Source organism: Parasteatoda tepidariorum, chromosome 9, assembly GCF_043381705.1.
Source record: "Parasteatoda tepidariorum isolate YZ-2023 chromosome 9, CAS_Ptep_4.0, whole genome shotgun sequence".
In the NCBI taxonomy this organism is placed as follows: Eukaryota; Metazoa; Arthropoda; class Arachnida; order Araneae; family Theridiidae; genus Parasteatoda; species Parasteatoda tepidariorum.
This window is the reverse complement of record NC_092212.1, coordinates 1,366,405-1,382,969: the sequence shown is the minus strand read 5'-3', so window position 1 is coordinate 1,382,969 and position 16,565 is coordinate 1,366,405. Positions and strand designations below refer to the sequence as shown.

Below are 16,565 nucleotides of genomic sequence, written 5' to 3'. Positions count from 1 at the left end.
TTATTAATCATTAGTTCTTTAAATCTAAAAGCACTCGATAATATACATATAATTTCTAAAGTTTCATAATCTAGTGATAAAATTTCTGATTGACTCAATTACATTTATTTAAAACAACATTCAAAGTATGATTTTTAGAAAAGGTAATAAATAAAGATGTATTGGATTTGTATTATTGATTTGTATTATTTGACGTATTATTTTTTATTTTAAGAATATTTTTTTTTTTTGGCAAACTGTTAGTAAATATAGTTATAGGTAAATCGATTCTCTAATAATAAATACAATAATGCAAACAAGTTTAAAACGAATACTACATATTAAATTCTTGAAGAAAGATCAAAGATTAAAATATGTAGATATTTATTTTAGACTATGTATGCAACTGTCAAAATGAAAGAAGAATACATTCTCTTTCTAAAAGAACAATGGATCACGACCCCCAAGCGAAGGGAGAACGATTAAAGGATAAACAAAAGCCATTGGTCACTTTCTTATAACTATCGATATAAAACGTCACTTCCTAGGGGGAGGGTCCAAACCTTTGTCCGACAGCTGGGATTCCCTTCACCTCTCTCTTCGGGGGTTGCGAGGTTTGGATTTTGTTTCACTCAGATATCTATGGTTTTACTATCGGTCACCATCCGCTTTCGAAGGCTGCAAGTTTAGGAGTCAAATTTTTATTTCCCTTTATGAACATATAAGGATAAGCTGTTGTTGTTACTTTACGTCGCACTAGAGCTGCACAATGGGCTATTGGCGACGGTCTGGGAAACATCCCGGAGGATGATCCGAAGACATGCCATCACAATTTTGATCCTCTGCGGAAGGGAATAAAGATAAGCACAGATGGCGCTCAGGATACTAACTTATCTGCCACCTGCAGCTATGAATCAAGCCTCGATCACATAAATGGAAATACAGAGCTGTAAGCGAAAGCAAAGAGCTCGTTGCAATCTACGAAAAAAAATGTATTTTGCAACTTTTCGGACTAATATGGAAGCTATTTTTACTTATGTAATTCAATAAATTTAATAGTATAGGGGAAAGCAGTGGATATTTTAACAGCGTAGCAGAATGCTAAAAAATCTATCTAATTTTTTTTATTTTCAAAACAAAAGGGGGTAAAGTACACTGTAACGATCGGGTAGAAAACTCTTGTAACGATATAGTTCTTTAAAATATCATAGAAAATTCTATCTAGAAAAACAAGATTCTTTACTATGTCTGCTGCAAATGATCAACGAAATTGTTTCTGTAAATGCTATAACATGTTTGCATGGGAGAGGACTTTCAACACTGATTCCGTTCATCTGAATGAAAAACCTTATTCGTGCGGTCGATGCTTAAAGGGATTTTCTCCCTCTGATAACGTCATTGTTCACAATCTTATACCTACCTTGAATCTATTAAGTACTTATAACATTTTTAACAAAAACGCGATCACTAAAATGCATATAACTACTTACAACATTATCCACGACAGTACTATAAAACTTTGTTCAATTAGAGAGGGCAGTAATGAATGTTTAACCATGGAAAATAGTAATGAGAAATATTGTTTTAATGGTGAAACAAGTAACAGTTCCCTTAGTCTTACACAGTGCAATGAAAATCCAGAATGTAGTGGTCAAACTGCTGCAAGTTCGTTAACAAATGACTTGGAGAATCCTTATGCATGCATTGAAAGGCATCAGAGTGATTTAACTGCCCATGTTCGTGTAAAAGAAAAACTTCTTCACTGTTGCAGCAAGTGTAACAGTTTGTTTGAACATGAAGAACATTTAGTGTCTCACATGCGTCTTCATGATCATACGGTGCCTTATTGTTGCAGCGTATGCATTAAAGTTTTTCCAAATAAAGTAGCCTTATCTAATCATATTTCGACTCATTACGTAAAGACTAGCAAAGACTCTTATTCTTGCAATACATGTTGGCGCAGTTTCCTTTCTAAAAAGGATATGATTCAACATTTAAGCATGCATGTCATGCAGAATCCATGCTCTCTATGTAAAGGTATACATAAATTGCGAAATGGTTTTGCTTTTTTCTATTGTGTTCATAGAGAAGGGATATTGCGACATGTTTGCCATATATGTAATAAAAGGTACCTGCGTAAACAAAGTTTACGATCTCACCTCAACCTCCATAACCTCAAAAAGCCTTATGTTTGCAATGTATGCCAAAAAGCTTATCATTTGCAAGCAAGTTTATATTCTCACTACGTTGCTTATCCTGCGCATAATAAAAGCCTTCCAACATGTTTAACAGATGAGAAGACTACTTTAGATATTAATGAACAAGTACAAATGGGAAAAGATGCTTTCGATATTAATGGTGTGCAGTAACATATTGAACATGTGCAGATGGGAAAAGATACTTTATTATTTATACTCCTTAAGAAGTTACATTTATATTGCCAAAATATGCTTATTTTTTATCTGAACAATATTTTTGGTTGATTTTTATTTCTGTTATTCTCTATTGAGGCATATAATATAACCAGCAAAATTAATGGTAATCATTGGTATGAGACCACTAAATTTTGACTATCGTGATAACCTACAATTAATGTAATGTTTTCAGTTGTTAATTTTGGTCTAGTTTTATCACAAAATAGTATGTCTAAGATAGATGGGTTTAGTTTTTTCAAATTGAAATACTTAGAACCAATGATTGAATAAAAGTACCATGAACGAATGTTATATTTATTACAAGAAATATTTCATAATCGCCAACTCTTCTGCTTTTCATAGAAGCTTTTACTTATTGGTAGTACAGTACAGAACCCATTATCCGGAAATCGAAAAACCGGAACGAAATTCGATAAATTTTCCCGCTATTTAAAAAAATTTTTTTATAAGATTTTAGGATTTTTCTTTCTTTTTTGAAAGATGTTTACCTTACCATCATTTTAGAAATAATCATTAGTGTATTACTTCATCGTTTTTTCTTCTTTTTAAGATTATTTCTAAATATTTTTTTATTTTTAGTTGTGTTTAACAATAAAAAAACGGCTTTTTGTAGCGATTCAGAAAACCGGAAAAATCAGTTATCCGGAATAGCGATGGTCCCGATCATTCCGGATAATCGGTTCCCTACTGTAAAAGGAAATTTGACTTGTCACTGCAATCAGCCTTTTTATTTATATTTGTTACGACACAATTAGTGACGTGTCGTAAATCTTCAGTAAGTAGGTTTAAATTATTTACATGTAATAATAGTTAAAATCATTTTAAATCATATTTATTAAAACAAGAATATATAAATGTTATGTAGCCACCAGATTGATTGTGAAAGCAAAATTTTTTCAGGAGAGTTTGCAGTTCAAAATTTTATGAATATGCTTATTATATAAAAGGTTAAAAAAAAATATTTAAAAATTAGCTTACAAGAATTACTTAAAAATTACCATTTCTCCTTAAAGTTGAAGGGAGTTTGCCTTCCAATACAGTAAAACAAAAGTCAAATTAAAAGTATGGAGAAAAGAAAACACACACAAGTTATAGCGGTTACCATGAAAGCTTATGATAAGTTGTAAAGAATAAATTTTATCATTGAAAGTAAGTAAAAAGAACTTATTTAACTAAATCTAATGTGCAGATTTAATCCTTCACTTATAAACAAATTTAATAATATTTTTGGTGCAGGTTTTGGAAGTGTTTCGAAGAGCTACAGCAGGCACTTTATTCAAGCATCATTTGTTTCCTCTGGCCGCGGCATCTCATTCTGCAGAGCCCTCTTCAGGCGCTACGCTGGAGGCGTGTGTATCTTGTGTTATCAGAGTTGCAACAGGCGACTATTTGCAACTATTTTGCCTGAAAAGGCTAAAAAAGTAACTATTTTCAGGAAGAGGAGACAATTGTAAGACTTTTCAGTACTACTAGCAATATTTTTTAGCATAAATTGGGTTGGCAGCCCGTGGAAGCTTCTAAACACAGATTTTTTTTTTGAATAAAAAATTTTGAATTGCTAATTTGAGTAATCACTTCTTAATGCGCTCAATTTGCACAGATTTCATTGTAAGTCTTTGGTTTCTCGGTCACCTTTTCAATGCTTATTGCTACAAAATTCTGCATAATTTTAAAAAAAACAAAAACATTTTTAATACCATATTATGATTCGGGAATTTCAAATTTGAAAAGCACTTTCCAGAATATATATATTTGCTAAATCAATAATGAAAAGGTATTTTTTTTAATGAATTCTAGTAATTAAAAGTATTTAATTTTCTAAAAATATACAAAAAAATTTAGTGCTAGGACCCTAATGTTTAAATAAAAATTATTTTATTTTCCACCAACTTGACTAAATAGATCATAGCATTTTATCAAATAGTTATTGAGTGATGTTAATGACGAGGAAAGCACAGACAGTGAAAGTTTTTGAATCAGCCGTGACGACGGCTAAACTTTTTATTAACGTTGAGTGAAATCGTAATTTTCTAGGGAAAACATAAATACCCTACAAACACTTCAACTTCGAAATTCAAAACATATATAAACTTATCTGCCAAGTCCCATTAAGTTNGGCATTTTATCAAATAGTTATATAATAGTGATGTTAATGACGAGGAAAGCACAGACAGTGAAAGTCGGCTAAACTTTTTATTAACGTTGAGTGAAATCGTAATTTTCTAGGGAAAACATAAATACCCTACAAACACTTCAACTTCGAAATTCAAAACATATATAAACTTATCTGCCAAGTCCCATTAAGTTGTGCAAGTTAAAGATAACCAGTCAACTAAAAAAACAATCTGTCTCAGATTTTGAAGCTATTTGCAATGTACGGTTGACTTTAGGTTGCAAGAGAGAGCTAACCGACCTGTGTAGGGGTCAGGAAACTGGCCTTGCATCAGAAAGGTTCTGGGTTCAAATCCTGGCAAGGCATGGATGTTCTTTCATTCTCTGTACTATCTGTCCTAAGCAACATTGGCCCACCTAATAGGGTGCCGATGAAAGAGCAACCAACAAATCTGCCCTTCAGATGTTACGTCACACCTGTTTAAAGGGCGAACCCATTTATACATCCACAGATCGTAATTTTGTCCTGAACCAGCGAATAATCAATTCAGTATCCCCAGAGGTACAATTTGTTATGGGAACATCAAGGACTTTGTGACTCGACATATTTAATGTGCATCAGTCACTATTTACCAAACAGGAAATCTTCCTCCGGCTGAATTAGAACTCCTGTTCTCAAGAACTAGAGTCCAGGGCCCTGCCAACCAGGCTCTCCCGGTATAATTCACCTAGTTGATGACGATTATAAACTCTTTATACATTAGGCTAGCATAGCATTATGATTGTAAAACAAAAGCAGCTGGCCGCAATGAGGTCTTTGAAAGAAAAGAAAAAATACTTTTCAGTGAACAAAGTGCGTCTAATGACAATTATAATTGAGGATGAAACATATGTTAAGAGTGCCTGGAAGTATACTCAAAAAAAGGGTTAATTCAGAATCATATCTAGATATTCTTGAGCACATCAATTCGTTTGAGGATAAATATATTTTTCCAACAAGCTCCTCCTTACACATAGTAAAATGGTTCATTTCTGCAATAGTGTGAAAAAATAAATCTTTTGAAAATTTTAAATAGTGAATTAGCTTTTAATGTTTTAAGTACATACGTCGAGTGAATTCAGTTTCACATAAAATGCATTAAGTAAATATAACATTAAAAAAGATATATAACCGTTAAATAAATAATAGACGGTAAACAAAATATTTTTATCATAAAAAATGTATTTAAGTTAATATTACATGATTATTTTTTAATATAATAAAAGCCTTAAGCTTAGATAAAACAGATTTTAAAAAAAATGATCAATGAGAAGTAATTAAATAAATGACAAGTAAACAATTTCTTTTAATTATTTTAGGCTCATGACCAAAGAAATCTGAAAAATCTAAATTTGAAACATCATTACATTTGATATCTGTCCTAATAGAAGGCATTCATCATCTTCTATTTTATTTTCAAATCGTGAATAAATAAATAAAAAAAACAAGTTAGAATTCTTGATTGCCATTTATATTATAACCGTTCTTGAAAAGTCGACTCAACTTCCGAGACTTTCAATGTTCAACCCCGTAGCAATGTGTTACGTAAGAGAATCGATACTCGAATGGAAAGAACGGTTGCTAACGTTAACAAATGCCACATTTCAACAACCCATCAGGATTGAGATAATCCCATTGTCAAACTTTCAAAACAAATCCATTCACGCGATTTTTAGATTGCGTGAATAAGAAACAAGCCCTGTCATTTTAATATGCGTTATTTGCAAATGTCGTCAATTGTGTTAATATGTATCGAGACTCTAACTAAAAAAAAAAAAGAAAGCAGTGGAATTTAACGCTTGTCTAGTAGCGTTACATAGAAAGTTAAACGGGAATGATAAGTCTCCCATATTAATAAAATTAAAATAACGGTAGTTAAGCATTAAGGGTGCAAACGAAACAAAAATTCTAAGAAACATCACATATTGAGAGAAGATGATAGCCACACAAAAATGAGAATTACTAACGAAAATCTTCCGAGTGTAAACACTTCGTTTTGTTATTGCGACAATCACGTTGTTGTAGATATGAAAGAAAGCGTAACTTAATTGGAAGAAGGTCAATTTTCATCAAGATGTATAAGGCGGATTTTCAGTGCTGAAAAAGAAAGATACGGGAATTTCGGTGGTACTTAATCGAAGGACAATCACCCATGTCCTTTCACAGATATAGGTGAAAATATATACAGGGTGCATAGCCAAATCTTTCAACAAAAAATAAGCACCTTTTAAGTACTTTTCAAGCACTATATACATAAAAAAATGCAAAATAATTTTCAGACTTCACATGATAAAATAACTAGTTTCTGACAAAGAACATTTTTCTTCATTATAAAACGATAAAGATATTTTTCAGTTCGATTTCAGAGGTTGGAAAATGAAGTTTGAAATTGAGAATATATTGCAAAATGCAGCAGAGTTGTACACGAGAGCAGTTGAATCTTATCCGAACCCAGCTCAATAGACGTACACGCAAGTATTTCATCCAACACGTAAAATGATTGGCGCTTTCATGCGCTATGGACAGACGGTACACCGAAATAGATTGTTGAATGAATTGTGAAAACGTTGAATAGAACAATGTGAAAGGCACGCTTTTGCATAATACGTGGCGAAAATCGGCATGGTAAAGAAAAAAAATCTCATTTTCGAAGAGGGAAAATTAAACACTTTTTAAAAACATCCAATGAAAGAAGCACCTTTAAGGGCTTTTAAAAAACGACTATCGAAAATAAGCACCTTTTAAAAACGCTACGCACCATGATATACAATTAAAGAGATCAGTTGGGTCTGTTTCGTGTCATTTTTACAGTTTCAGCACTAAGTGTTGCATGGAAGCAGGGTTTAAAACACCCCAACCCGGGTGGGTTTTAGTGGGCTTTCTTAAGATATTACCTAGTTTAACACTTTTTAGATTTAATTCTAAAAAGAACAATTAATAAAAAGAAAACTTTTATACGAAAATAATTAAGTTATGAATTAAAATAAGTTTTAATTCTAGTACCATCTTTTCATGCTGCTATTAATAAAACTCTTAAATTAATTATAACATTCATAAGTAATAGCTTCATTTTTCAGCTGTAAAGTAAGCCTTTAGCAGGCCAACTACAGAATTACTGTTTATTAAAGAACTTTCTTAATAGTTTTAAGAATTACTCTTTAAACTATGTATTTATAGTTTGTCTTGATTTGAAAATTTCAGAATCAATATATTTAAGATAAATATGAAATCCCTTAAATCTATTTCTCTTTTATTATTAATCCATTTTGACTATGTTTATAAAAATAAAAAAAAACATTTGACCCCGGGTTTTTAGTTGGGTCAAAAACCCAGCAGGGAAGTATAAAATATGTATTTTTTAATGGATACTAGAAGAGGTACGTTTTTGCGCAATTGTACGGTAGATGTTCCAAGGTTAAAAAAATAAACAGAGACCAAAACTACTTGAAAGGTAATTTTTTTATTGAAGTACAAATATGATTGCTTTTATTTTTTATCATCACTACAATTTAACAGTTTATCATAACTATAATCGAATTGTTTATTTCAATATAATCGTATGAAAAAATGCTTTAAATATTGGTTACATCTGTCAAAGGTCAAATTCAATAATAAAAACAATACTTTGATAGGCAACTCACTTAAGAAAGAAAAATCTGAAACAATTAAAATCCATTCCGAAAAGACGATTACACACACAAACGAGATGCGTTGGGAGGACGTTTTGATAAATAATGTTGCATAAAAACACACACAAATGCTAAATTAAATTCAGATTCACTTTCACAACGTTTTCCTCTTTAAAATAATCTGCCTGCAGAGAAGGACAAAATGCACACACAACTCCTTTTCTCGATTTCTCATAATTGATTTATAGTAATCAATAATTAAAATATATTAACATGATTGAATTATTTGATAAAAATTTAAAAACATGACAGCAATGAAAATTTTCTAAAAATCAAAGAAATTTTTTTACCCTTTCTTTTTAGCTGTAGGGATACAAATTTAATTTTTACTTTTTTGTAAAAACATAAAAAACATAACTATAATTATTCAAAATTTTTACATAATTAGAGATAACTACCTTTGTCATCTTTTAAACATCATTTCAACTCAAGAGAGCATACCAACAAAACACAATGGCAACACACGGTATTATAACATTTCTGTGTAAAAATTCATTTAAAAGCAAGTTGGAGTGAATATGTTGACTTGATGAATTATATACTTAAAGAGCTTTTCTGCAAAAAATCATTCTGTTCTTAGATTTAAAGTATGTTTAGTAGGTATGCTCATTGAGTTAACACACAAACCACAATTGCTTGAACTTATAAATTAAAATGTACTTAAGTCAATAAGAGTTTAGACCAAAATAAGTCAAAAGATAGCCCTTATGTTAGTTACTATCAAATAAGTTTAAAGAGTTCTTTTTTAACAAGAGCTACGACCAAAATAAGTTAACATATAATGCACAGAAGAAGGAGTTAAAATGACTCCAAGTATAAGAAAAACTCAGGATTGTATTAAATTTGAAGTTTTTTTTTCCTTTTTCGTTCGTTATTTCTAGAGTTATGTTTGTAGAGTCAAGCAGCAGGAGCAGCACAACACCTCTTCGTCATTAATCAGGTTAAATGCTGCCACCCAAAAGATCTTTATGAAAAAGTTTTTTTTAATTTTTTTTTAAAGATAAGATGGAACCAATGACACACATCTGGTGAGCATGAAAGAAACTCCCTCTTTAGAAAATAAAAGAAGAATGTTAAATATAGTTCCAGAGGAATAAAAGAAGAAAAAGAAGAGAAACTCATTTCCAAATGATTTAAAGAGATGATAAGGGAGGGGGGAATAGATATGCAAAAAGAGTTAATATTTCGCAAGTAGTGAGTGAGGTTGGGAAAAGGAAAGAAGTTTCCACATTTTCAGTGTTTGGCGAGAAATAGTGGATTTTGTGAGAAAATCCTCATTCATTAATTTTCACCGTCATCTGAATCTTCTTCTGCTTCTTCGAGCCAAGTCAGCCATTGGTTCACCTGAAATATAAATTGAAAATAGCATTCATCAAAAATTATTTTAAAAGCCATAAAAAATTCTTTTCATTGCAGTCAGAAACTAGTATTTGGGTTCATAGGGTTTTTTTCATTATGCAATTGCCAATGTAAAATAGGAAAAATCCAGGATATTTTACAATACAAATAAAAAAATTTACACTACCTATTAATCAACAAATAAAACAGTCTGGGAATAGGCATTTCATTAAAGCAAAGGTGTGTGTATATATATACACACATACACAGTAGAGAACCAATTAACCAGGATGCTCGGGACCATCGCTATCCCGGATGTCTGAATTTCCCGGTTTTCTGGATCGGCCAAGAGTGCCGTTAATGGATGTTTTATCAAACCCAAATTACAAGGAAAAAGTATAACACTCTTTAAAATAAGAAAAAAATAAAAAGATCTAAATTTAAAAGGATAAAAACATTTGTAAGTTTAGACAAGAAAAAGAAGTTTAAAAAATACAAAATTCATTTATTTATTTTTTGATAATAATTAAAATCCCCAAATTAACTAATATAAAAGGGGAGGCGATAAAAGGAAAACTTATTAATCTAAATAAAAATACTTGAAAATTATCGAACAGAAACAATATTTAATAAAGGTACTACAGGGTTCCCACTCTTTTAACAAAGCAAAAATTAAGCACTTTTAAGGTCCTTTTTTTTTAAACAATTAAGGACTTCTTTGAAAAATTAAGGACTTAGAATGATTGTTATTCATCAAATATATATATATATACATACATATATATATATATAATATTACCTTGCGCACATCCATTTCGGGTCCATCCTTGGTAACTAACAAATCAAAACACAGCATAACAAATCACTTCAGCAATGCAGTAAGAATGGCACTTTAAATTCCTCTAGTTACACTCAATTTGCGCTTTTGTTTTCATATTTTGTAATCTGGCAATCTTATTGCAAAAATATTTTCAAATCATTCTTGAAAATTTTCTCGTTCATGTAAGTACATCTGATTTCGCTACTCGCTTTAGGGATTTTGTTTTATACTGTTTTTTCATTTTATTTTATTTTCTGTTTTTACGTGTTATTTTTACTTATTGTTTTCTATTTTATTTGTTGTAATTTTTGTAAAAAATTTTTTTGAGTGCTCCTCACACTATTGTATTAATATATTTTGCTTTGGCTATATTGATACAATATCAGAAAGCACTCTTTTTTTTTTTTTTTTTTAAATCAGTCGTTTGTTATTTTTTTTCAATTATTATCCCCCCCTTTTCATGTGTCGATAATTTTCCTTTGTTTTATCTTCATTTTGAACTTTTTATATATATATATATATACACTACCAGTGACAGTGCAAATTATTTACATTTCCTTTTTAAAAAAAATCGATAAATAAAAAATATAAAAAAAAACAATTTTATCATAATGTAAGCACTGATATAAATGCATTCATTAATAGGGCTCGCCAAAGTACCAGGCAATTTTTGCAAACCAGGGTTGGTTTTTTTTAAAAAACATTTTCAGATCGTAAAAGGTTAACATCATCTATGAAACTAATCCATATTCAATTTTTAACGATTTCATTGAAATTGAATTGTAAAATTATGTCCAGAAATTAAGATTTGCAATTTTTTTCATGTATATTAAAGAAAAGAGTAAATAAAAAAATTTAGCAAAAACATTGAAAAATTCATTACAAGTTTTTATATTTCACTACTAGACCTGCATCACATATTCATTTGTGGGCCAATCTTGCTAAATGTTCAGTTACGCTAAAAAAAAATTATTTCTTTTCTATTAATAAAATGTTTTATTTATAAAGTAATATCTTAAAATAATTAATACTAAAAAGTTGAAGTAGAGTTAGGCTTAAGAATAGTTTTCTTAACTGTAAAATTAAGTCCTATTTTGAGTAAAAAAAGGCGATACTAATATCTAAGCACCTTAAATCATTCCACATTTTTTTCATAAGGCTTAACTCAATATATTTTTTAAATTCACTGCAATAAATATTTTTATAAAAATTTATATAGAATAAAAATACAATTACATTCGAAAAGATTTATAATTTTCAAACCAATTTGTTTTTTATTAGTTATCTTTTATTAGTTCTTATTATTAGGTTTTTATCAGTTAGTAAACATGTAAACAAAAGGGTCTAAAACGATTTTTCAAAGATATCAACATATTCCTATGGCCAGAAAGTTGATAAGGTTCCTTAATTAATAAATACTGATAAATTATTTATATTTTAATCATTTATAGATATTTACTAGCAATATTTCTTTATCAGCCTCTACCATTCCTAATATACTCTTTACTATTATTTTGATTTGAAAATTTTTTTCTTATCACAAATTAACAGTTGATAACTGAAAGTGGTATTCTTTTATTATAAAATAGTCCTGTAATATCACCTTATCAGGTAACATTTTGTAAAAAAATATTGAAATATTTTATGAAAAACATATTTAAAACGGTATGTAACTCATCAATTTTGAAATTATAACTATATAACAAATGTGCTATATTTACTTTTATAATGAGCTTTATACAAAATTATTACTAGCCAAGCCTGCTATTAGGAATTAACTTTACATGATGCTACTAAACAATCTGGTGAAAAACATGAAAATTTTTGAAAGAACTAAAAATTGAATAAAAATTTAAAAAAAAAAAAAAAAAAAAAAAAAAAAAAAAAAAAAAAAAAAAAACAGTATATTAAGTTACAATGTTTAATGAAAAAAAATTTATTAATATCTAAGGATCTTTTAATTGAGTAGATTTAAATATTACGTGACAATCTGCTTATCCTTAAGAAACAAAAATAATAGTGTAACAATCTAAAAATTTACATTTACATTGCAACTAAACAAATTATAAATAGTAGTTAAATATTTAACTTTCTTGTTAGAAGCAAATCATGCATTCTTATTTAGTACTCAGAAAAAGTATTTTTGAAAAAATTTGAGGTTTTCATCAAAAACCCAGGTTTTTGATGAAAAACAAAGGTGGGGTGGGATTTTTCAAACCCTGTTTATTACAGATCTGTTTAATTTTTAGTACAATCAGGAATTTTACAAAAATTTCACTGCTTTCAATAAATTTAGTTACTTATTACACATTGAAATATTATACAAATTAATTAAATTCTTCAAGAACTCAGGAAATAGTTTTCGCTATGGATTCTAGTTCAAAAAATATTTCTGATACTTCTTTTCTTAGGGTTTTACTTAATTCCTATAAGCAGATGACTAGCAGAACTGAATTTCTTGAATTCTGTCAATTTTGAAGGTTAGTGTGGGTCTTCTACAGTAGGGAACCGATTATCCGGAACGATCGGGACCATCGCTATTCCGGATTACTGATTTTTCCGGTTTTCTGAATCGCTACAAAAAGCTGTTTTTTTTTATTGTTAAAAGCAACTAAAAAAAATAATAATATTTGGAAATAGTCTTAAAAAGAAGAAAAAAATATGAAGTAATACACTAATGATTATTTCCAAAATGGTAAATATTAAGGTAAACATCTTTCAAAAAAGAAAAATCCTAAAATTTTACGAGGAAAAAAAAGTGTTTTTTAAAAATGGCGGGAAAATTTACAAATCTCGTTCCGGTTTTCTGATTTCCTGATAACAGGTTCTGTACTGTACTTAGGTACCTTAAAACTGCCCCCCCCCCTCTGAAAAAGCATAACGGAAGAACCAATATATTAATAAAAGGACATGCTTCCTTCCCATCAAACACATTAATTTTTGTCTCTCTAAAATGATGCATGGCCCTATCCTGGGTGATAAAAGAACGGTATTTTGTTTTAAAAAAATTGAACTGAAAAATTGTTCCGATAGTGATGCTGAAAAATTAAGGACTTTTAAAAACCTTGTGCCAAAATTAAGTACTTTTAAGGGCCCTTATATTCCAAAATAAAAATTAAGCAGTTTTTTAGGACTTTTAAGGACTGTGGGAACCCTACACTAACATAAATATTAAAACCTGGAACAAGGCAGGATATTATAAGATCAAGGGAATTAAAAAAAAAAAAAACTCAATGATAAAATTTATGAATAAAAAGAACTTACTAATTACGAAACTTATCTTTAAAAAAAATCAAAATTAAAAAAAGAAGCTTAAACTAATAAACAATCTTATCCTTTTATCTCATTTTTTTTATAAAAGACTATTTTTAACAAAAGCAGATGTGATTCGACATCAAGAAAAACTTGCTAATGATACCGCATTTCTAGAAAATCAGAACATATTTACACAAAAAATATATTGTTTTGTTAATCGATGCCAAATAGATGAATATAACTAGTGATTAAAAAAACGTTTTGTTCGTAATAAATAATGCATTATCCGAAATAAAACAATTCCTCACAATAAATAAAGGATAACGAAAACTGACTAACTAAGGTTGATTTAAAATAAATCTCACATGTCAATACTCTTAGCCAGAAGTTTCAAGTTCCTTAACTGGAACATTCATTAATATGCTTGTGCAATACCTTTTCCCCACCCCTTCTTAAATCAAAGAGAAAACGAAATCAGCATTTCCACTCCTTTAAGCTTGATTGACGGCAGCTTATCCGAAAAACAACCAACAGACAGGAGAAAATAAAACTTCCCTGCCCTCTCTCGATCTATGATCATCAAGGTCAGGAGAAGAATTGAAGTTTCTCTGGGCAAAAGAGGAGAATTCCCCCCTTTCCCTCTACTCAACTTCAAGGATAAGTCAAATTTCCGTTTTTTTTTTTTTTATAATACTTCAAAATAGTGGGAAAACCAAGCAAAATTCTTTCCGGTTTTCTGGATACCGGATAAATGTTTCTCTACTGTACATATTATTTTATTTTATAACCACTTCTGAACAGTCGACCCAATTTGTTGGGTTTACGACTACTTATGTTCAACTCCGTAGCCTAGTCATTTTGAACCCATTCCAGACTTCATGAAAGACTTTCTGATGGAACTAACCCACATTTGTGATACATGCAGAGAAAGACAGTAGAACCTCCCACAGTTAGCCTGACGGCAAGGGGAATCTAACCCGTGATCCGTCCTACCACTGAGGGTATTTCACACCAGCACTGCAGTCGGTGCAAACTGGATGCGACCAGCCATCACGGGGATTCAAACCAGTCACACCTCATTGTAAGGCGAACGCTCTATTCCTTGAGCCATCCCGGATCTCCAATTATTTTTTATGAAAATTGAATAAAAATAATTTTGTAGTTATTCTAATAAAATATTTGAAATTCTGGTTTTGTGAGTGTTTCAATTCCATCTGATACAAATCTTCATTGTAAAGAATGCTATATAACTATCAAGAAGTAGTTCTTGCTTGTTAACTTCTCCTCGAAAGAAAGGTAATAAAGAAATATTCCTTTCTTTAAAGAAATCTTTTTTCGGATAAGTAGCAGCCCTGATATCGTAAACTTGTTGCTCATCCATTAAAGTGGGTTATGAAATGCAAACTTCCTAATATTAAAAAAGTGTATTTTATCCCTCCTTTTGCAATTAAATTCGCCTTTGTCATATTTTACTAGAGTATACTATATTTAATTTGTTGTCTGCCCTTTTTAAATATAGTTTTGTATATGTCTACTATTTCAAAAAGTGTCCTGATTATTTCTTCGTCTATTACGAAGCCCATTAATACATTTCTAATCAGTTTTAAAATGCTCAGTGCTGAAAATAATATAATAGTGCGCTTGATTTTATATACTGCATACAGTGAGCCCCATTTCTCGCAGCTAAGATGTAAACTGAACTTACTGTTTATGCAAAAAGTATCTAAAACAATATTCTTTTTTTTTTTTTTAAACTATTAGCAGTCATTGTATTGAGTAACAATTATACTACCCATTTATCAAGATGTAAAAACGTTTTGAGTTAGCTGATTTGTCCCTAATTTAGAAGTTTCCTTTTGTTTACTGAAACAGAGGTTACGATGTAGTGAGGCACATTTAATTTGAAACAAACTTTTCAAGTGTTCATTTAACTCTTAAAAACATTGTCTTTTCATTTCTTTTTTTTTTTTTTTTTTTTTTTTTTTTTTTTAACAATTTACCAAATCCTTTTTCTTATTTTTTTAAAAATATTGCAAAACTGGAAGAAAAAAAATCTTACAATTTATTTTCAATTTTTTAAAGTTATTTAATGCTAAAACCTTTAATAGTTCTCCCGAAAAAAAAAAAAACTTTTGTCAATAAAATCCCGTTTAAATAAAATTAATAAATTTTTTTGAATCGTACTAAAATCATTTTAAAAAAGTTATGTGGAGTTTTAATCTTTTTTAAAATTATTAAGTTGAATTATTGGAAACAACAATCATCCGAATTTTCCTTCGTGGAGGACTTTTTTGTTGGAACTAACCCGCATTCACGTTACATGGAGAGGAAAACATCCCACAGATCAACACACAAACACCACGAACACCCTCCACCTTGATGGCAAGGGGACTCTAACCCATGATCCGTCTAGCACTGAGGATATTTTGCATCAGCACTGTGGTGGGTGCAAGCCGAATGCGGAATTCGTATCGACCAGTCGTCGCTGGGATTCAAACCTGAATCACCTCTTTGGAAGGCGATTCATAAAAGTGTTCAGAATGAAGGGGAACTCACTTGAAAGAGAGCTTTTCCTTTTCCAGGGTATTCATCGTTGACATCCTCCTTCCACTTCAGGAAGGCCTCTTCCTCTATCACCTCTTGGTCATAAAACATCATGAACCACCTTAGCAGCATACCTGCAACATCGATAAAACAGTTTTATTCACGATGAACTTACTTGAAAATAGATACTTGGCACGCCACGATCAATTTTCATTTAAGCAATACATCATATACAGAAAATAAGAGAAGAATTATATATGTTCGTATATATAAATATTTAAAATATTAAGTGGATTCATTCAACAAAGGAAAAGTTTTTTATCAACATTTTTACTAGAATTTTAAAAATCACA

At 30.1% G+C, this 16,565-nt stretch overlaps 1 protein-coding gene and 1 long non-coding RNA gene across 3 annotated transcripts in view; one reads left to right on the top strand and one right to left on the bottom strand.

Moving 5' to 3' along the window:
* Window positions 1–3,976, top strand: part of LOC122269837 (uncharacterized) — a 13,269-nt gene extending 9,293 nt beyond the window's left edge. Inside the window, exon 2 of the long non-coding RNA XR_011637643.1 lies at window positions 3,651–3,976. This is a non-coding gene — a long non-coding RNA (uncharacterized lncRNA). The remainder of the gene's footprint in view (window positions 1–3,650) is intronic.
* Window positions 3,977–8,007: 4,031 nt separating this feature from the next.
* Window positions 8,008–16,565, bottom strand: part of LOC107436087 (N-acetyltransferase 1) — a 51,498-nt gene continuing 42,940 nt past the window's right edge. For both annotated transcript variants that reach the window (XM_043044757.2, XM_071184966.1), the window contains exons 20-21: window positions 16,225–16,346; window positions 8,008–9,599 (exon numbers count right to left, since the gene is read on the bottom strand). In XM_043044757.2, coding sequence (XP_042900691.1) covers window positions 9,537–9,599; window positions 16,225–16,346 — 185 coding nt within the window. In that variant the 3' untranslated portion in view covers window positions 8,008–9,536. The remainder of the gene's footprint in view (window positions 9,600–16,224; window positions 16,347–16,565) is intronic.